Source organism: Dendrobium catenatum, unplaced genomic scaffold (assembly GCF_001605985.2).
Source record: "Dendrobium catenatum unplaced genomic scaffold, ASM160598v2 fragScaff_scaffold_421, whole genome shotgun sequence".
NCBI classification, from domain to species: Eukaryota; Viridiplantae; Streptophyta; class Magnoliopsida; order Asparagales; family Orchidaceae; genus Dendrobium; species Dendrobium catenatum.
The window spans coordinates 342,953-364,153 of record NW_021318883.1 but is presented as its reverse complement, the minus strand read 5'-3'; the positions used below and the strand labels follow the sequence as shown (position 1 = coordinate 364,153).

Here is a 21,201-nt window from a genome sequence, read left to right as displayed (position 1 = left end):
AAAACATATCATCTAAAAATACCGGTTGGATTAGAAAAATACCCATTTAATACATTAAATTTATTTTTTTAGGGTGTACATTTTCCGACTATGACGTGAACTGGGATCCGCCTATACGACTGTCAAATATCAAGCTCGAGCTCGACTCGACAGTGGAAAAAAGAGCTCGCTGAGCTGCTCGAGTGGTTGTTTGAGCTCAATCCATTCGTTGTCCCAGTATCTGTCCCCAATGCTAGTGTTCATCACTAGTGTTCACTTATGACTCTCTTTCCTTTATTTTAATTCAATATTAGTCATGAATAAAATCAACCAATTAACATAAATGATCACATCTTATAGTCAATACCATAAAAAATTTTACATGTAACTTTCAAAATTAATTTTATCAAACATAAGAGGAATATCACACGAAGAGCCATAACATATAGTAAGAGAGCATCATAGTTGGATCTTAACTCTAGAATGTTAAACCAAATATAGAGTCAAGGCATTGATACTAATTATTAGTTTACAGGGAGGAGGAGAAATGAACATTTGATAAATTTAAATATTTTTCTTATCACAATATTCCATTGTGCAAAGTAGATAAATAATTCTTATGTCACTAACAACAAATAAGATGTGCAAAGATAAAAAAAATATATATGGATAAGCAATAATTATTATGTGGCTTAAATTGAACGGGGGGTCTAAAATTTGTATTTGAGCATTAGATTTAGACCTATGACATAAGATTTGATTATATTAGGGGCCTAGGGTTTCACCAAATTAATAGATTTTTTTAAAAGTTCTTTTCTAATGAATAAATAGCATCAAACATTAAAAAAATTGCAAGATTTTTAGTGTTGATTTTGATCAAAATGGCAAGAAATTGTCATTAAGAGTTTCCAAAAACTACTCTCATGGTGGCAAGAAATTGTCATTAAAAAATCATTCCATCTCAAATCTAATCCATTCAAACATGAACATAAAACTCCATTTTAAGACGAGGATCGAAACCTAGCTAAAGGGAATGTATATTTCAAGTATCAAAAATTAATAAAAATAAAAATGAAAATTTTGTCACTCCTAACTCCACTAATATATGATAGTATGATTCTTGGTAGAGAAGCATTGGAGTCTATTAAAGGGGAATACACTGCCTCTTATATAGGATTACATAGCGTCAAACCTCTTTGAAAACAATACTAGAGTCTACAAAACAAGAATTATCAATTTAATTATCATATAGAATAGTATTTTACATTTTTTAAGAGAAATAGTCAGCGCATGCAAAAGGAAAATTATCAGGTTTGAGTTTTCCCCTTCTCTCATGGAAGAGAATTATCAATTGTAAGGTGGATGATGGCTTGCAAATTTTTTCTTGTAAATTTTAAAGTTTTATTTTTAATTTTTAATTTTTATAAACTTTTTGATGTTTTTGTACTCTTTAAGGGTTAAATTAAATTTTAAAAAATAAATAAAAATACTAAAAATAGGAAATTGAAATAAAAATATGATTTAATTAAAAAAAGAAATGGTGATAAGGGGCCCTCTCATGCTAACATTATGCATGTTGGCGACTACTAGTGGCTGGCAGTGATCATCCAGCAACCCAATCCTACCATGAATGAGTCTCTAAGATCAATTTTGAGTCTATACAAACTTTTTCTAACATTATTTTGGTCCTCGAAACCACTTTTTAATACTTCAAACTCAATTTAGCACTTTCAAAGCCTAAGAAAATCTTTAAAATGAAATTTGAGAAAATTGAGAGAGTTTAAGAAAAATATTTTAAATAATTTTTTTCTTCAATTGATGTGCTAACTCAAGGGAAGGCAAAAATTAAGATTTAATGAAATTTATTTGGTTCATTCCGAAGAGAGGTCGGCATTGACATCCAAGGAAGAGTCACACATTATTATTATTATTATTGTTTAAACCTTAATTTTATACTGCATATTATTAATACACAATTTATTGTTCCAAATATAGATTTTAATCTCCAAAAGTTTGGGAAAGTGATGTCTCAAAAAAAAAAACTATATGATCAATGTATGAATCCAAATGCAATGTCTAAATTGGAAAATTTTAAAATTAAATTTAGTACCTTTCAAGTTTTAATTTCATTAAATTTATAGTTACTCCTCAACGGTGTGGGACTAAATTTCTTACTGGTTGTACTAATGCATACCACCGAGGAAAATTATTTATTTAATAATATTTATTTTTAAAACCATTAATTTAAAAATATTTTCCAGGAGGGGGAGCGAAGGGAAAACTATAAATTGCATAGTTTGAATAAAATTGTAAAATTAGTAATATCATTGTTATTAAATTAACTTAACAATAAATATTTAAACTATTTATTTAATCAAATTAAATAATATTTAATTTAGTTAATTTAATTTGACAATAAACTATTAAATTAGTTGATTTAACATAATAATAATTATTAAAACTATTTATTTAATTTAATTTGACAACATCATAACTTATTAGGTAATAATAATCGAGCTTCATTTCGAACATTTTCACAAGCTATAAAAAATATTGTTCATGAACTCAAATGAGTTGAACATATAATTATTCATATTTGTTTATTTAAGCATCGAGTATTCAAAAAATATTCAAACTTATTTACTTACTTAATTGAACCATCGCAAATAAGCTTTAATCGAGCAAAGTCACAAATAACTTGTCAAATGTTTGATTCATTTGCAGTCCTCCCAGGGCTAATTTACCGATTTATTAAGCACATCGGATTCAGCTTTAATAAGATTCGAGTCGAATCAATTTCAAGTGAATCAGGATTTAACCTGTCAACTGTTTTGACACGACTACTCTCAATGGTTTAGTAATTGGTCGGCCAGTAATTGATACATTGCATGCTGTATTACATAATTGCTGTCAAAGGTTGTACTTGTAAAAAAAAAAAAAAACGAATAAAACAATTCAAGGGCAATGGTGTAATTACGTCTTTTAATAGAAGTTTCACATTTAAGGTGTGGTTGCTGGTGAGCGTGGTTCTCCTCCGTTCACTTCTCCTATTTCTGTAGAAAATATTACGTCCCTCTGCTCTTCAAATAGAGAGATTGAGCTCTATTTCTGTCGTCCAATGCGAAATTGAAACCTCCAGAAATCGAGAGTAAGAGGAAGGCGAAAGCAAAGGGTTGAAGGAGATATAGCAGCTTGAATTATGGCTTGCAGATTGGCCTTTCGACCGGATGCGTACCTCTGCGCCTCCCGGCCTCGTGACATCGGCGGGCGGAGGGTGGCTGCTCGATACCCAAAGGTCTCCATGGCTTCCACCGTCGGCACCTCATCCAGGTAGATTCTTCACCTCTTTTACTCCGTTTAAGATCGGGCCACAGATGTGGGGCTATCCTGCCCAATCATTGAAGCAGGGTTTTGTCTTTCTTTCTGATATGGGTTGGATGTTGGGAAGTTGAAACTATTTAGATTTGAATTAGTTTTGTTGGTTTATAGGTAAGAATGCCTGTGTTTTTGCTTCTGCAATCTGCTTATGCGTTTATTCCTTTGTTATCTTGTCTTAGCAATGTCATTATCAAGGTCTTCGTTTTTTTTTTTTTTTTTTTTTTTTTTTTTACATGAAATTTCTGCATATTTCTCTGTTTCTGGTTCTTTTGCCGATTTGTTTTTTGTCCCTAATTGGATTGAATTCGCATTGCTTTTGTTTATTTGCATATTGGGAGCTTTTTCTTAGTTCCATTTTTTTACCGGGGCAGAAAGTTTCCTATCCGTAAGATTTTATTTGCATAATTTTTTTTTCTTTATGAGCTGATTCGATCTACTTTTGTGGATATGGAGTTTTGGATTCCTTTCTATTATGTGTAAATTCCCTCTTGCCTCCTGTGACGGAGCTTTGTGGACATTACATCTTGTAATTGCATTTGTAATTTTAATAATTTTGGATTTATAATTTTTCATTTTATTGATTCACATGCACCTGAAAAAGATCGAGGATTAATGTCCTGATATCCCTTTTTTTGCAATATTTCTCCAAATTAATGATCAATTTCACGGGACTGTCATATTCAATTATTGATCTGGGACTTATTTTCTGTGATATTTTTACTAGTTGTTATTAGGATATGTGGTGCTCTTTCTGCTTTTTATCTGCAAAAATTATGACCGAAATAAATGGCTCTTCCACTGGTATCAGTTGATGAGGTTGATGTACGTGTTAGTTTTGTGATTATTGATAAGAGTTTTAATATTCTTGTCCTTAGTTTCAAAATTCCACCATCGGATTTTGTACTATCCTTTTATTGTTGCTATAAATATAATTTGGTTGTTTGTGGCCCTGTGCTACCTTTTTCTAGCACAGTACAGTGGTACATCAAATTAGGTTGGAATATTTCTAACCTAATTTTTTTTTAAAAAAAAGATATTTTGGCGTTGCTTTCTTTAGGTTTGGGCTTGAGTTTGTGCGGATTTGGTTCTCAGCATAGCGATAATTATTCTATGTGGAGACCCGACATAAAATATCGTTCGAAGACCAATCAGAATACGTCACGTCAGCCGTAGCGAGCTGCGGTATCGATCGGTACGGCGTAGTACCGAGCCGTGGTACCGGGCACAAGGGTGATATAGCGCGTTCTGGTTGGTCTCCGAATGATGTTCAGTGTCTGCACAAAATAATTAATCGAGCATAGCACATGGATAGCTTGAGCACTGATCATGGATAATGGATTACCAGCATTTAAAGCTTTTGATCTATATTTATTTATTTTTTTATATTTATTTTATTTTATGACCTTGCAGGCACACATGCATTTAGATTAGCTAAATTTCTATCTTTGCTTAAGTTTTCTGTAAGTTTCTTAATCAACTTGACATAGTATTGTTTCCTCTCACATTTATGGCTAAATTATGTGCCGAGTTACTACTTTTTTAAAACAAATTGTCAACCTTTTAGGTTTGACTTAGGAGGCACTGATATTTCCAAATATAAATGTATTTTTTATATTTGGTTATTCCTTGGATAATGTATTGGATATGGATAGGTCACATGGCCTGTATAGGATATTAAATTTCAAAAGAATAATTAGATACAGGATTGGATACTTTTGTCTAACTTGAATTTCTCTTCAAATAGGAACACATTTCAATTATAGATTTTTTGATGTATATGCGTCTAATATATTTATTTCTGCATCTTCTAATCTTTGCATATCTCTGTTGTTGTATAAGATTTTGTATCACACACTGATTTGGTCCACTGTTGATAGGTTTCAACCATGTCAAAAAGTTAGCTTATTACAGCTTTGGATGGTTTCTCACAATTTGCCTAAGCTTCCTTATTTTTCTTCTTCACATTTCCTTAATTTTGTTGGTAATACAAAAAAATGCATCCTTTGCCTCCACCAATGGAAGGTGAATGGCATGTCATTGTGCTGTTCACCTTGGTTATCAAGATTTAGGCTCTTTAGTTGCCAGCATTGTTTTCTTAGTTACACTGGAGAGAAATAACAAAATTAACAAAAATTTCCTATGCAATATCTTTGCCACTCATGCATTTGTGGGATTGTATAAATATTTTTGGATCCAATTGGTTTTCCTGATCAAGCTGGTCGTATATGAATCCTATAATATAGGATATCAAGGTTTAGTTCAGATGTTTGCCAATTATCTTAGTAATTAGACAGAGGAATTGTTAAATTAAAAAAAATTGCCTATGCATACATTTTGATTGCATGGATTGTTTTTTTTAGTAGTGAGGCAGCAGTAAGTGGATTTCCTGCACTACATTATACTTCTACAATTGCTTGCAAGTTAATTTTGATGACATCTATGATCTACATCCCAAGATTAGTGCTGCAAATTGTTGTGGAAGAAAAATCTTGTTTGTGAGGAAGATGTAGCACTCAATGACTGATATGGAAAACCGATTCACTGAAGAAGTTATTCACTTAGTATGATCTAAGTAAAAATTTTGTACTAGAAAGCTTGTTTAAGAAGCAGTAAGAAAGCCATCCCAAACGAAGCCTTAGTATGATCTTCATGGTTCCTATCTTTTCTTTGCATTTTCCTTTAGCTTTATCTTCGGTTGTTTAGATGTTGATAGCCTTCAACAAAATTCTCAATATTCAGGCTAAACTGCTAGAACTAAAATAAGAAGTTTGGGAGTAATATCTGCAGTTGTGGTATGATGATTGATGTGGCAACACTGAGATATGAGGCATTTTCATGAATGAGTGAACCTCTATCTTACTTTCTTGCTTCTCCAAACCAGAAGGCCATGAACATGAACATATGGGTAGACAAAAGAATGAACAACTTGTATGTCATATATTTGTTTACTTTGAAGATTGAAGTTCATACAAGAATGGTTCTATGTTGAGCTTTTGCATTCACTTTTATCCTGGGTTCTTTTTATTTATTTATTTATTTTTTCAGTCTGTTATAATTATTTAATTACTATTAATTGGATGTTAATACTATATGACTTTTTTTAATCTTTTCCAGATTATAATTTCTATGCATGTGCATTATGATTATGACCTTTAATTCTTGTGCTTGTGGATCCAGTTCTTACCATGGCTATTATTTTTAAGGTTTCGTTTGGGACGGCTTTCTTATTGCTTCTTGAAGCAGCTTTTTAGTAAAAAATAAAAAATGTTGTACTAGAATAAGAAAATCGTCCCAAACAAAGCCTAAATCAACATAGCTTGCTCATGACCTTTATTTATTTATATTTCTGTGATGGAAGTAGGATTTTGATGCCAAAAAAGCCTTTCACTCCCCCACGTGAGGTACATGAGCAAATCACTCATTCCATGCCGGCCCAGAAGATTGAGATCTTCAAGTCCTTGGAGGATTGGGCAAAAGACAATATTCTGGTACACCTGAAGCCTGTGGAGAAGTGTTGGCAGCCACAGGATTTTTTGCCGGACCCTTCTGCTGAGAGCTTCCATGATGAAGTTAAGGAATTAAGAGAACGCTCAAAGGAACTTCCTGATGATTTTTTTGTTGTCTTGGTTGGAGACATGATTACAGAAGAAGCTCTTCCTACTTACCAAACCATGTTAAATACCCTTGATGGTGTTCGAGATGAAACAGGTGCAAGCCCTACTTCTTGGGCCATTTGGACTCGGGCATGGACTGCCGAAGAAAATCGACATGGAGACCTCCTCAACAAATACATGTACCTTAGTGGAAGAGTAGATATGAAACAAATCGAGAGGACAATTCAATATCTGATTGGCTCTGGAATGGTAAGATTTGTTTCCTAGAGCTTTTTGTTTTTATGGGGTTAGACCATCTCCAACTGAAAATATCATTTTTCACTCCAAAATACCATGAAACTAAAAAATGTTGTGATTCATCTCCAATGAAACTCCATTTTGCCCCTTTTGCGAAGGTAACGATCTTTTTCTTCTTTCGCACGTTTCTTTCGGCAAGTTCGGTAGAGACAAAAATAGCAAAGAAGAACAGTGCAACGCCAATATTGGCGTCCCCTATTCACCCGCAACCAAATAGCGGATGTTTTACCGTTCGGCTGGAGCTCGCGAGCGACGCCATTTAGACGTTTGGAGTTCGGTTGGAGATGCCCTTATGTTAACTTTATATATATATATATATAATGTTAACTTTATATTTAGTTGCTCCTTTAGTTGATCGATTCATTTGTCTTGCTAATTCTTCATATTTTTTTACTGGTTTCTCAGGATCCAAGAACAGAAAACAATCCCTACCTTGGTTTCATTTACACTTCCTTCCAGGAGCGAGCCACTTTCATCTCCCATGGCAACACTGCTAGGCTTGCCAAGGAGCATGGGGACCTAAAGCTGGCGCAGGTTTGCGGCATTATTGCCTCTGATGAGAAACGCCATGAGACCGCCTATACAAAGATCATTGAGAAGCTATTTGAGATAGACCCTGACGGGACTGTCCTTGCCTTTGCTGACATGATGAAGAAGAAGATATCAATGCCCGCACATCTCATGTTTGACGGTCGCGATGATAATCTCTTCGAGCACTTCTCTACAGTGGCACAGAGGCTCGGGGTATACACAGCCAAGGATTATGCGGACATCCTGGAGTTCCTTGTGGGCAGGTGGAAGGTGGGAGAACTCACTGGGCTATCCAGTGAAGGTAAGAAAGCTCAAGACTTTGTCTGCACCTTGGTACCGAGAATTCGAAGGCTAGATGAGAGGGCTCAGGCAAGGTCTAAACCAGCTGGGAAAATGCGGTTCAGTTGGATCTACGACAGGGAAGTAATGATCTGAGCTTCTAGCTTCTGGTTGGAATTGTCAGTTTTGATTGTTGGTGGCGGTGGCGGTGGCGGTGGCGGTGGAGGGCAAATTATTATGTCTGGTCACCTGACAGAGAAATACATATGGATTTCTTCTCTCTATCTACAGTAAAGCGCAATTACTGTAGCAGTTGCGTTTTGACTGTAGACAGAGATAAATCTGGATGTATCTCTTTGTCAGATGACCGGACCTAATAATTTCCCCTTATGGAGGAGAAGTTTGTAGTTTTTGTCTGATGGTTTTGCTTGAATTCAATGTTTTTGTTCTCTGTGTTGTGTTGTGTTGTGGGTGGTTGGAGGACTGTATGGAATGGATCTTGTGTAGTAAAGGGTGTGTTTTTATTCATAGATCTGTAGTGTTGGATGGTTTTTTACAAGTACCTTGTTTAGAAATTTATGCCTTTGAAATTGAAATTTGAAAAGTTCCCTCTCTCTCTCTGATTATTTATAAATGCACAATTTAGTCCTAATTTTTTATGATACTTCAATTTAGTCTCCTTATTATATAAAAAAAAAAAAAGAAATCTTATTTTAATCTCAAGGCTAAAAGTAATCGTTAATTATCAAGATGAAATAAGAAATCATTGTGATGATATTCATGAAGAAATCAAAAGTAAAAAATAATTGAAACCCAAAAGATTTGGTTATAGAGTACAAATTGAATTAATTAAACTTTAGCCTACTAGTAACACTAAGTTGTATGTAATATATAGCCGGTGATTTTAGTACTTACATGAGCTCAGTCAGCAATGGGTTTGGTATTTAGTTAAAATATAAGAACGATAAAAGTACGAGCATTGGACTATGGAGTCTGAGCTGTATAAGAAAAGTAGTATAATGAGAGAGGTTACAGATCTTTAGCTTTCATTTTCCTCCTCACTATATTTTTGACATATATTTGTTCATCCTGGTATTGTATAAGGTTGATTTTCTCGAGCTCGTCCTTAGTGCATAGGTTTTCAGAGCCTAGCATAGACTAGTCCACTGGTAGGATTTCCTTTAGGTGGATGCTCTCGGCCTTGTAATTCAATCCAAATCGAATCCATTTTGACCCAAATCTAATTTAATTCCGAGCGTAATATTGTAATTGAATGTCGTTGAGTTGTTTGGGCTTGATTCGAGTTCAATTTAAACTCCGCAGGATCGATAGACGTTACATAATCTGTCTCTGACTAATTGGAGTTAATTGGATATCAATTCGTGCCATTTGAAGTCAATTCAAAATTAAATTCATCCAATTTGACATTAATCAAACCTAATTTGATCAAATCAACATCAATCCAATCAAAATTACCCAATTTCAACTCAAATTAAACCAGCTTATCTTGAAACACATCGACGCAAATCAACGCGCTATCAAGTTAAATCGACTCGATTCAAGTTCAATTTAGCGATGGTAGCGTTGCATAGCCCAAATTAACTCATCCTAAACCAATTCAAAGCAAATTAATATTGTCCGCCTCAAACCTCATTCAATTCAATCTTCTCGTTCAATTAATTTCAAATTTAAATAATCTAACCTTTCCTAAATAAGGTGTTAATTATTGACATGACCCAATAACCCATTTAACAAACGGGTCATGTTTGGGTTTTATTTTTCAACCCGTTTAAAAAATGAGTGGGGGTCCGGTCAACCCAGTAACCCAAAATTGACCTAAAATTGACCCGATAAACCCAAATCTCTGGCTCCATCCTTCCGCAATCCCGAACCGCGCATGAAACTAATAATCAAGTTATTATCTCCTCTTTTAATGATGAGCAGGTTAATGGGTATAATGTGGGTGTTTCTGGTCATGTTAATGGTTTTGGGGTGACGGTGCATGAGATTGATGTTCCATTGATTGTGGATTCTGGTGACCCTTATAATGTTGTTGTTGAAGCTGCTGTTGCTGATGATGGTATTTTGGCTAAGGATTCAGAGATTGTTAGTTCAGGAGCTCATGTGGATCCTGTTGTGGTGGGATATCCTCCTTTGGTTTCTAATTGTCCTATGGTTTCCTCGTGTGTTAATAATGAGGGTATTTCAGAAGCTTTAAATCCTGAAGCTTGTGTGTTTAATTTGATGAGATGTACAGTCTAAATGTGAATCGAATTGTTCATAAAGATATTTCTCATGGTGGTGGTAAACGTCGAAAGTTGAAATCAAAAAATGAATAGTAATTGGGTGCTCTCTACTTTTTTATCTCTCGGCCATTCCTCAAGTGTGGCTACATGTTCGGTTGGTGGCCTTTGGTAATATAGTTATGGGCTTTTTCTGCTTTTGTCTATTTTTGTTCTTTGTTTTTTACAGGAGGTTTTCCTGCTGGCTGTGGATCTTCTTGGATTTGTTAGATGCTAGTTGTTGCCCCTTTGGTTGATTCGGTCCTTGGGTTGGCTTTGGTTTTTTATTATTTTTATGGCTTAATTGTAATTAGTAGATCCAGTAGCTCCTAGGTTTTGCTTTAAAGGTTCTATTTTTAGCTGAGCTTATGGATCTTTAAGGACTTTTAATTCCCCTTCTAATCAACGTGTAGCCTCCTCCGCAGGTTTTAACCAAAAAAGAAAAAAATAATGACTCATAAAACTTATCCAAATGGTTGATGAATATAAATGGTTCCTTATTTTCAATCTAGAGATCATATTCTCATAAAATTAATTTGAACAAATAAAAGTATCAAATAACACTCTCAATTATCAATAATAATTCACTTAATATTACTTGGAAAGAATGCAAATAAGAAAAGTAGTTCCTTATTTTCAATCTGAATAAATTTACAAAACTGTGGACCTATAAGGTTTTGTTTGGCGGCAATTTTTCTATTGTTTTCTAAAGCAGCTTTTTAGTACAAAATTTTTTTTTAACTTGAAATTTTTGTATTAAGAACCTGCTTTAGCGAAAAGTAAAAAAGTCATTCCAAACGAAGCCCAATACTACTCCCACGTACAACGATAACTCGTATAACCTCTATGAATACACAATGCCCTAAAAAAATACATCCAAGTATCATGCAATGACAAATGTCATATTTCTCTCTTCCTTTCTATTTACACACCATGTAAAATGAAAAAAGTTGTGTCAGGAGCTCTTGACACAGATGCAATCAAGAGGAACTTTTTATTAGATCTCTGATTATAAGCTGCTTCTAACAGCATCTATATCAGGAGATTGTCACAACTTGTTTTCTTGGGTAAATTCTATTTTGTATTACCGTTTTCTTTTTATCTATAATCAGGGAAAAAATACTTGCATTTATATGTTCTTGTGTAATTTTAGACTATCTCAACCTATTAAGGGAGGGTAAAAGATAAATGTATTACTTTTCCTGTAGACTTTGCATATTGATCTTTTCACAAATATCCTTGCTTGTTGCTATTTGGCCTCTTTTGAAAGGTAGGAGTTCAGTGTATGAACGCAGGCTCACCTGCATAAATTAATTTTCTTAAAAAAAAATTTACTTGAATGACAAAAAGAATAAGAGAGTTAGCAAGTAGCAGTCAGATAAATGATGCAGGGGCGGAACCAGCCTTAATTTTTAGGAGGGGAAAATTTATAAGTGCCTAAATATTTCTATAATAAAGAGTAAAAAAAAATTGGAGGGGGACAAATTACCTAAAAATACATGTATTAAATAATTTTTTTATTTTTTTAGAGGGAGCAATTGCCGCCCCCCGGGCACTTAAGGGTTCTGCCCCTGCAATGATGTCAGGACAACACTATAATCAGCCTTTCTGGAACAATAAATATATCTGACTCATATTAACATTTGCTGGTGTAAATAAAGACATCAAAACTTTCTCTTGAACAACTCAAGTGATTTCTAGATTTTCGCCCCCACTTAAGGTTTTGCTTGGGGCCGCTTTCTTACTGCTTTGTAAAGCAGCTTTTTAATAATAAAATTAAAATTTTTTTATTAAAAAGCTGCATTAAGAAGCAATAAAAAAGCCATCCCAAATGACGCTTAAGTTGAAACTATTCACTGCCCTTTCCACCTTTTGGTATACACAGCTGATACCAAAGGTTTATACATACAAATATTAGCTTGGGGTGATTAATTCATGCAAACAGGACTGCTAAAGAATATAAATAGGAAATCATTATAGAATACAAATTGAATTAATTATAACTTTAGCCTACTATTAACAGCAAGTTGTATGTAATCTATAGCAGATGGTTTCAGTACTTACATGAGCTCAATCAGCAATGGGGAGCCTGCAAATAAACATATATTTAGTTAGTCTACCTACTTGATACTGGAAAGAGAAATGCCTACCAATAGAGTTATCATTGAACTAATACATTCATTAGTACTCGCTTATGTTAAACTCCCTTATGTTTGTTTATTTAGATAATTAAATAAATTTCTAAAGCTCGGTATATAAATAAATATGTTTGATCATCCATTTATGTTCACAAATGTATTTATTTGTTATTTAACAAACAGCTTGCTAAAAATTAATTAAATACTTATTTAATAATGACATTGTTGTTTGTTCGATAACTTATTCTATATTTTTTATATCAATTTTTCTATATCATGTACACTTTAAAAGTTACTTATTTTCTAGAAGAACATGATGAAAATATTGATTAAATAGCAAGATAGACTAAAAAAGCTAATTCTATTGCTAATTAACATTTGACAATAAAAATATTAAATAAACACCATATTGATTGGTAAAAACACTTTATTTTGATTTTTTAACAAACATTTGGTGATGAACATATTCAACAATTAGCTAGAAAGACAGATTAAAAATCAAAATTTCCAACTAATCTAATATTAGAAATAATTTTTAGAGAATGATTGTAACTGTTGATAAAAAATTATGAATGTATTTATTGATACTATACTGCGATATATTTAGATAATTTGGATTTTGTATATGCTTAGTTAGGCTCAATCAAAGCTCATTTATAGCTTTAAGAGATTAAGACAATTAATAAAAAAGCTTGAACAAGAATTTAAAATTTGGGTAATGTTCAAGCTAGATTGGCACAAGCTTGATAAGAAAATAAATGAATAACTTTGAACAAGGTAGTACTTGACCGGTTTGGTTCATTTCTAGCCTTGTCAAGCATGGCTCAAGCTCTTAAGTAAATGAACAAATTTGAACAAGGCAGCAATACAACTTTACCTACGAATGACATCTTAGATTTCTTTGACTAAGATGAACCTTACCTTAATAGAAAACTCTTATAAATTCACAAACTAATTTCTGGAAAATTAGAGTATAGTAAATGGCTAACCTTGTTAACACCAGAACCACCAAAACCACCAGAAGTGGGGATTCTTCTATGAACAATATATTTCTTATCCACTATGCCAACATTTTTTGTTATATCTCCCTAACAGAAGAACTCAGGTTATTGCCTTGCCACGATTTAATAAAACATAAGATTAAAACACATATAAATTAATTACCTGAGCACAATTTCCGAGCTTAAAATCCACTCCCAATGCAAGAATTAAATCATTCTACAAAAGGAGAAGAAAAACAGGAAGAAATTTTAAGGATTCTCCATCTTTTAGCATTTTGAGAATGCAAAGTCGCATATAGAGAGCATATATGGTCTCATATACAAATGTATGCACATCCATTATTATAGTTTTGTATATAAAGAAAACAAACAAAAATAATTTGTGCGTAGTACTGGAAACAACTGACATGCCTGAATCAAATGCCAAGAACAACGCCAGGCTGACTTTGAAAAGACAGGAGCCCTCATTTCTAGCCACCTATAAAAAACATGAAATTTAATATTCATCAGTAGATCCTCACTTTCTAAATAGTAAAATCATATCACAAATATAGCTAAATATAACAGCAGATAAAATAGATGGTAAATGGAAGGCATACACATTATATTTCACATTATAGTTCTATATGAAGATGAGAACAATTGGAAAGAAAAGAAGATTCAAAACACAAAAAAAAAAAATAACATTGTTTTTTTCTTTTCTTCTTTAGTTAGGAGAAAGTCAAGCAATTAAGGAAATGGAAGAAGCTTCTTAATCACAAATCTAACAAGGAAATGGAAGAAGCTTCTTTTGGTAGTATAGCATTACTCAAACAAATAAAAATGCAAAACGGTCTATCTTACAATAACCCAAAATAAGTTTAAGGGAGAAAATACCTGTTAAAGTTCCAATTCCTTGTACGCACGGTATTTCGATGATGCATCTCAGATTTGCTTAAATCCAACTCAGGTTGGGATATTTCTAGCCTTTCGCTTTCAACAATGGATAAGTAACTGCAGTTTGAAACAATTTTTATGTCAATTAAAAAAAAAAACATTCATGTATTTTACTTAGAATATTCTTGTTCGTCTTGATCATCAACGAGACTGCTAAGATTTTCAGATCACAGACTACTAAATTAACAAAACAACTAATATCCAACTTTCAAATTCAAACACTTCAAAGGAATAACTGAAGCGGGCATATACCGTTTAGGATTGAAATAATCCACTCTGAGGTCTTCACCCCAAAGGAAAATGTAATCATACTCTGAAACTACATCAGGGTGTAGGAAACGCTTGGCAAACCACCTAAACCATAAAAGAGAGTATTAAACATGTAAAATGGCTAAAAATTTTCTATATACATATTGATTCTAGAATGACTGTCTGCATAGCACAATATGAAATACCATTTTGTTTGGTTGGCTGTAGAGATATGCAATACCCTGTCAATCCATTTCAAGTCTCTCCATCCGTTTACAAAACCATCATAATGAAAAAGCATCACAGTGGAATCAATGGACAAGAACTGAAACATAGAATCACAAAGATTATAAAAATAAGAGTTCATAAGAAAAAGAACATGCCAATAGAAAATTATACAATATACCTTCTTGACTATTTTGTTCACTATTTTCTTTTGCTTTATTCCAACTGCCATGGCCAACAAAGTCTTTGGTGGATCATTATTTACCTGAATACAGCATGAACTATAAAAGGATCGTAATGCCAAAAAAATAATTAAGTATAAACTTAAAGATAGATCATAACAATGTAAGATCAGATTTTCAAGATGATGAAAGTTTTATGAAGTGGTACATTAAGATAAAAATAGCCACTATTTTCCAAGTACTTTTTTTCTTTATTATCTTCCGTAAAATAGCTCTTTGCGTTGAAATATTTTTTATTGGTGTAAATATAACTCATTGATTTATTAAGAGAAATAGTCGTGATGTTTCTCAAGAATAATGAATCAACCGAACTCATTATGAAGATAATTATATGATGACTATTGCTTCAACAGATGAGTTATCACAAGTAATTACCAAATCAGAAAATAATTCAGAAAACCAAATATTGGATTATTGTTGTGATATCTTAATCACTAAAGGTTAAGTGTTGACTAAGTCAAAAAATTCTCATCGTTAATACCCTTTACACTAACCTTTTTCTTTTGGGGAAGTGCAAATTTCCACAGGTGTTGCATTTCCAAATTTGTTGTGCTGATTATAATTCCTTGTGGTAATGACTCGCATGCTAAAGGCTTTGATTGATTCTAGAATAACAAAATCCATAGCAAATAAATTGGAAGGATCACAATTACAAACAACATGATGGATAGAAAGTGCAAAATACCTTCCAATCAGACCAGTCTTTAAAAATTAGGATGAGTTTCAATCATATCATGTTAAATCATCAGAAAAATAAGCTAATCACAATAGATATAGCAAACACCAAGGTACCAGAGGTAGAATAAACTTAAAGAATAACAAAAATATAAGGTTTATAATAAAACTACGCTTTGTGGAAGGATACCTGACAGAATTTGGATTCTGTGGTCTGATCTGAAATGGAAAGCACCGACTTGAATGTTTTCTACAAAGATGTATAGATAGATATTCAAAAATTAGAAGCACCGCAGTTATTTGAATATACTATCCATTCAGTGAAGCAAAGAAGAATAAATTTTATTATCTTAAGTCAAAGCAAGAAAGGAAGAACGTTCATTCTCTCCAAAAATAAGATATTAAAGGTCAACCAAGGAAATAGAAAGGAAAGTATTCAACAAAATTTATGTAAATAGGAGGTATAGATGTTCCAACTAAATCTTAAAAAGGAGACAGGCATCTCTTCAATTCTACTCATCATACAAAAATATAATACCACCACATATCTATAATTCACACATTGCATATAAAAGAAAAATCTTTCACAAAGAGAAGCATTACACATAAGAAAATTATTGCAACTAAAGCAGTCCAAGCACAAGATCTCTTGTTTGTGGAGCCTTTAAGTTTAGGAACCTGCCAAAAATGATATAAACAACAAATTAAAATACCATTACATTACAATTTGCAGGAAGATACAATAATAAAAAGTTTCATTTAGTTTATTACATAATTACTTTCAACTAAAGTACTTTTACCAAAAGTTGACATCCTGAATGCTCTATTCTGCTAATCAAATCTCTACAATATATGACTGAGATCTCAAATTTATTACAAATATCGGATTGATTAAGATATGAAAAAATCTTCTTTGTGAGCTATAAGATGAGCTATAAGATCTTTTAATTTTAAAAGACATTGTAGAATCCCGTGGGATTTCAAAATTGATTCTATACTTTCAAATTCATTTCTTATAAGCTATAAATAAAGCTTTGAAATAATTTAGTATCCTGCACCAACAAGCAAATAAGAAGAAGAGAGAAAGATAAGCGAGGGTGGTTTGTGAGATAAAAGAGGAATTTTTTGGGTGCTTGAAGGAGAAGTCTTCAACTTCTTCAAAGGGAAATGGCGGGCCTAGTTATTTTTTATTCCAATTAGAGGAAAAGCTTTTGGTTATAATAGGGAATACTCTCATTTGGACTTCTGTAGCAAATAAATGAAGAGATTAGTCGTAATAGCAAAAGTGTTTTCTTCTCCACATCAAACTCATCATCTACATAACAGGTGGTTGTGTTCTCTCTAAATTCCTGACAAATCTATCTTTATGTTCAACTTCGCATATGATCTAACTTCTTATGAACGTCTTTTAATCCTTAACAATTATCTGATATCCGCAACTATGGACTTAGGTGGAACGATAGTTAACATAAAATTTGTGCAAGCTTTTATCTGTCTTATTGTTCTAATTCGTTTCTTGTCTTCGTTTATTTCGTTCGTCGCTATTTTTCATCCTAACATATTCATATCCATGGATTTATCAATATAAACCTAGAAGAAAGAGAAAACGAAAAAATGGAAGCGCAGAAGATGAAACCTACATCTCATAATTCCAAAGCGAAAAATCCATAAGGAAAATAACAAAAAAAAAAAGATTGAAGCTCTCACCATGAGGATATAAGCAAAAGATGAAGTGGAAGAGCAAAACAGGGGTGGCAGGAGAGCTTAAGAGCTGAGGTTCTTAGTAGCAAAGAGGAACCCGAAAAGACCGATAAGGGTTGACAGAGAATACCAATTAGATATACAAAAGATGCTCTGGTTCCGGTGAAGACGAAGGATCAAGACAGAGATGGGAGGGATGGAGATAGCTACAGCGTGGAACGTTCAAATTGCTACGCAGTCAAGAAACAGGGGCGGGCGGTAGAATGAAATCTGGCGTCAGTTTGGTTTGTTAGGAAAAGGATTACTTAACTTTATCAATTTGAAATAAAAAATTATATCTAAGTTGTGACATTTGAGAATGGAGAAGATTTGAGATAACAAATTTCAATCATATTGGGTTTAAAATTTATTAAACTTATTATAAGATGAGAATAAATTTTTAAAAATCAATCAAATTTTAAATTTAGTAATCTCAAAGCAAAAGAAAGAATTTTAGTCTTTTAGCTTGGTTTGGGATAGCTTTCTTACTGTTTTTTTTGGACAATTTTTTAGTACAAACTTTTTTAATTCAAAAAAAAAAAAATTGTACTAAAAAACTGTTTCAGAAAACAATAAAAAAATTGTCCTAAACAAAACCTTTTTCATCTTAAAAAATAAAGAAAAATATTTGACTCGTACTACCCACCTCACCATTACAGCTGTCGCACATGCCACCTCAGCATCATATATGGCTGCAAATGGATCAAAAAACTTAATAAACTACTTATGGCTCGGCTTAGGACTCATTTATGATCGTTTAATTAACTAATCAAACAATTTTGAATATTCTATTAATAAATGAACAAGTTTAAATAGTTCGGTATTCGATTCATTCATGATCATAAATAATATCATTTAAATTTCATTAAGAAGTTTGGTTAGATAATTATAAAGCATTTTGGTTTAAATTTATAGGCATTATAAGACTTTTGGAAAACCACTTGGATGAAAAAAAAGTAGAGGAAAAAAAGGGGTTGACTTTAATGATAAAGACTTCCAACCAACTATTTTCAATGCTTCATCCAAATCAAATCTGTCATAGATGGCCATATAAGTTCTTAGGTGAAGGTGAAATACCTCCCTTATATTTTGTATGGTTAAAATTTAAGAGTTAGACTTAATAAGTGGAGATTTTTTAACTCGCTCGTTTGAAAAAAAAATATCTTCAATATTAATAAAGGGATGGAAGTATATCAACAAGCAAATCAAGGTGAAAGCATTATTTTTAAATTTTTTATTTACTATTAGAATATTTATCATTACTTATAGAAATTTACTATTTTATGGTATCATGTAGGAGTGTCAATTCGGGTCAACGGGTCGGGTTCGGGTCGAATCCGGAACTGACCCAGCATTATTCAGGTCAAACCGAACCCGACCCATTTTTAAAAAATGGGTCAGGTTTTCGGACACGAACCCGACCTGATTCGGGTCCGGGTCAACCCGACCCAACACGAATGACCCGGAGTTGATCCAAAATTGCTAGTTTTCGGGTAAAAAATCGGGCAATCTTTAATTTTTGGGTCAAAAACGGGCCAATCTCGGGTTTAGGGTCAAATATGAGTTTTCGTGTCAATTTCGAGTTGCTGGATCAACCCGAATCCGACTCGATTTTTAAAACGGGTTGATTTGTTGAACCTAAATCCGACCCGTTTCGGGTTCGGGTTGACCCGAACCCGGATTTTTTCGGGTTGGATTCGGGTCAAGTAAAAAATTGACACCCCTAGTATCATGTAGGCTTCAAAAGTTCTTGGCAAGTGTGATTATATAATTAAAAAATGCATAAGATGAGATATTGGTTACATCAATCAGTCATCAAAGAAAGTTTCCTAATGTTTTATTTTCTACTTTAGGTTGTCCATCAATTTGGAAATCAAAAGCAAATGAGAATTTTAATTTAGAGCCAAATAATTTTCAAAAAGTCTTCTAAAAGTGCAAAATAAATTTAACTTTACATCTAGAAATGATGGTTTATGGAAGGCCATATTTTTTTTTTTTACAACCAAAATGGTTCTCCAAGACAAAACACAATTTACAATTTACTCAAATGAAATTATATTTTACAATATATAATTTATTTTTTTACAATTTGGCAAGAAACTAAAAATTCTTTTTAATAGATTTAAATAATGTCTTAATAACAATTAAGCTATATTTCATATGATGCCTCAAAATTCCATTACAAATATAATAATTTAACATTATGTTAATATAATAAGTTCAAAACACAAAGCAAAAATAAAATGAATATGAAATACTTATAAATCAATACCTCATATTAATAAAGTTAAGAAAATATTCACAATTGTAATACTTGTGATTCTTAATGTAGAGCTTAATGGCTAACGTTAAAAAATTAATAGAAACATCTAATTGTGAAGAATGAAGAAAATGGAGTAGCTCAACCATAAAAAATGAAATAGAAATTAATTAAATTATATAATTGTATAAAAGAAACTATAAAACTCAAATGATATTAAATATGAACTAATTAAATAAAAGTTGAATTTAAAAACTATAACTAAATATATCATTCAAATATGAAAAAGAAATAAATTAGCTAAATAAATTTATTAATGGTTGAGTTACTATGGATTATTTGATTATTACTATATCTTTTTGTTATATAGTCTCTTCAACTACTACTTAAGCTGATATAATTTGAGCAAAATCATCTCATGATATGATGATGCTTATATATTTCGCTGAGAATTATTTGTCACGGAGAGGGGGGGTAACGAAATAGTCTCTTATAAAGTTGATTTCTAGCAATGACTTATGGAAAAGAAAATTAGATCATAGCATCCACGGGACCGACAATGAGAAATGAGTTCATAAGAGAATTCCCGAAGTCTCTTAAATCTCGTAAAAGAGAGGGTAACGAAATAGTCTCTTATAGAGTTGATTTATAGCCATGACTTCTAGAAAACAAAAATTGAATCATAGCATCCACGAGATCGACAATGAGAAATAGAGCTCCCAAGAGAATTCCTGAAGTTTCTTAAATCTCTTTAAAGAGAAGGTAACTAAATAGTCTCTTACAGAGTTGATTTCTAGCAAAGACTTCTGGAAAAGAAAAATTGGAGCTATAATTGTAAAAAAAATCTTTGATGAATCATCTCTATAAATTGGTTAATCCATGGAAATGTCTAACATCAATGAAACTTTTAGGCATTGGCCAATCTAAGACCGCTTTAACTTTGGCAATGTTAAGTTTTTTCCTAACTATAAAAATGATAAATCCTAAAAATATATTTCAGTTTGTAAGAAAAAAATACTTTAAATTGATATATAATTATAGATTGAGGCAATCTTCAAGAGCTTGAATCTGCGGATTTGCTTAAATGATTCTTATACACAAAGAGAGCATGCATATTTATTTATAAAGCAATTGGCTTCAAGGAGAGTATCATCACCATTACTATTTGTTGACAAATTATAATGATTAGTAAGAATTGAAAGAAATGAAGAGCTTAAAATAACATAGCTACAATAAATTAAAGTTAGAGAATTTAACCAAGCCAAGATATTTCTTAAATATTAGGGTTAAATTAGGTGCGTCAATATTTGTCATAATCATGGTTTTGAAAACCGGACCGGACCAGCCGGTGCCACCGGTTCAACCGTGAACCGGT

At 32.4% G+C, this 21,201-nt stretch overlaps 2 protein-coding genes across 7 annotated transcripts; one reads left to right on the top strand and one right to left on the bottom strand.

Moving 5' to 3' along the window:
- The first annotated feature begins 3,001 nt into the window (after positions 1–3,001).
- LOC110110295 (stearoyl-[acyl-carrier-protein] 9-desaturase, chloroplastic) lies at positions 3,002–8,690 on the top strand. Of its 2 annotated transcripts, none has more exons than XM_020841698.2 (3): positions 3,002–3,309; positions 6,719–7,220; positions 7,674–8,690. In XM_020841698.2, exons 1-3 carry the CDS (start codon positions 3,179–3,181, stop codon positions 8,232–8,234), a joined length of 1,194 nt encoding a protein of 397 aa, XP_020697357.1. In that variant the 5' UTR covers positions 3,002–3,178; the 3' UTR covers positions 8,235–8,690. The 2 variants fall into 2 exon arrangements, with proteins under 2 accessions (XP_020697357.1, XP_028550080.1); XM_028694247.1 differs by having other exon boundaries at positions 6,716–7,220.
- A 2,278-nt stretch (positions 8,691–10,968) lies between these two features.
- On the bottom strand, positions 10,969–17,809 carry LOC110110453. Of its 5 annotated transcripts, none has more exons than XM_020841942.2 (13): positions 17,534–17,808; positions 16,430–16,504; positions 16,017–16,076; positions 15,646–15,756; positions 15,091–15,174; positions 14,891–15,009; positions 14,688–14,789; positions 14,376–14,492; positions 13,911–13,977; positions 13,663–13,716; positions 13,488–13,586; positions 12,425–12,449; positions 10,969–11,661 (listed from the first exon to the last, which is right to left on the bottom strand). In XM_020841942.2, the coding sequence occupies exons 1-12, from the start codon at positions 17,534–17,536 to the stop codon at positions 12,435–12,437; spliced, it is 906 nt and encodes a 301-aa protein (XP_020697601.1). In that variant the 5' UTR covers positions 17,537–17,808; the 3' UTR covers positions 10,969–11,661; positions 12,425–12,434. The 5 variants fall into 5 exon arrangements, with proteins under 5 accessions (XP_020697601.1, XP_028550079.1, XP_020697615.1 ...); XM_028694246.1 differs by having other exon boundaries at positions 17,658–17,803; XM_020841956.2 differs by lacking the exon at positions 15,646–15,756 and having other exon boundaries at positions 17,534–17,809.
- Between the last annotated feature and the right edge of the window lie 3,392 nt (positions 17,810–21,201).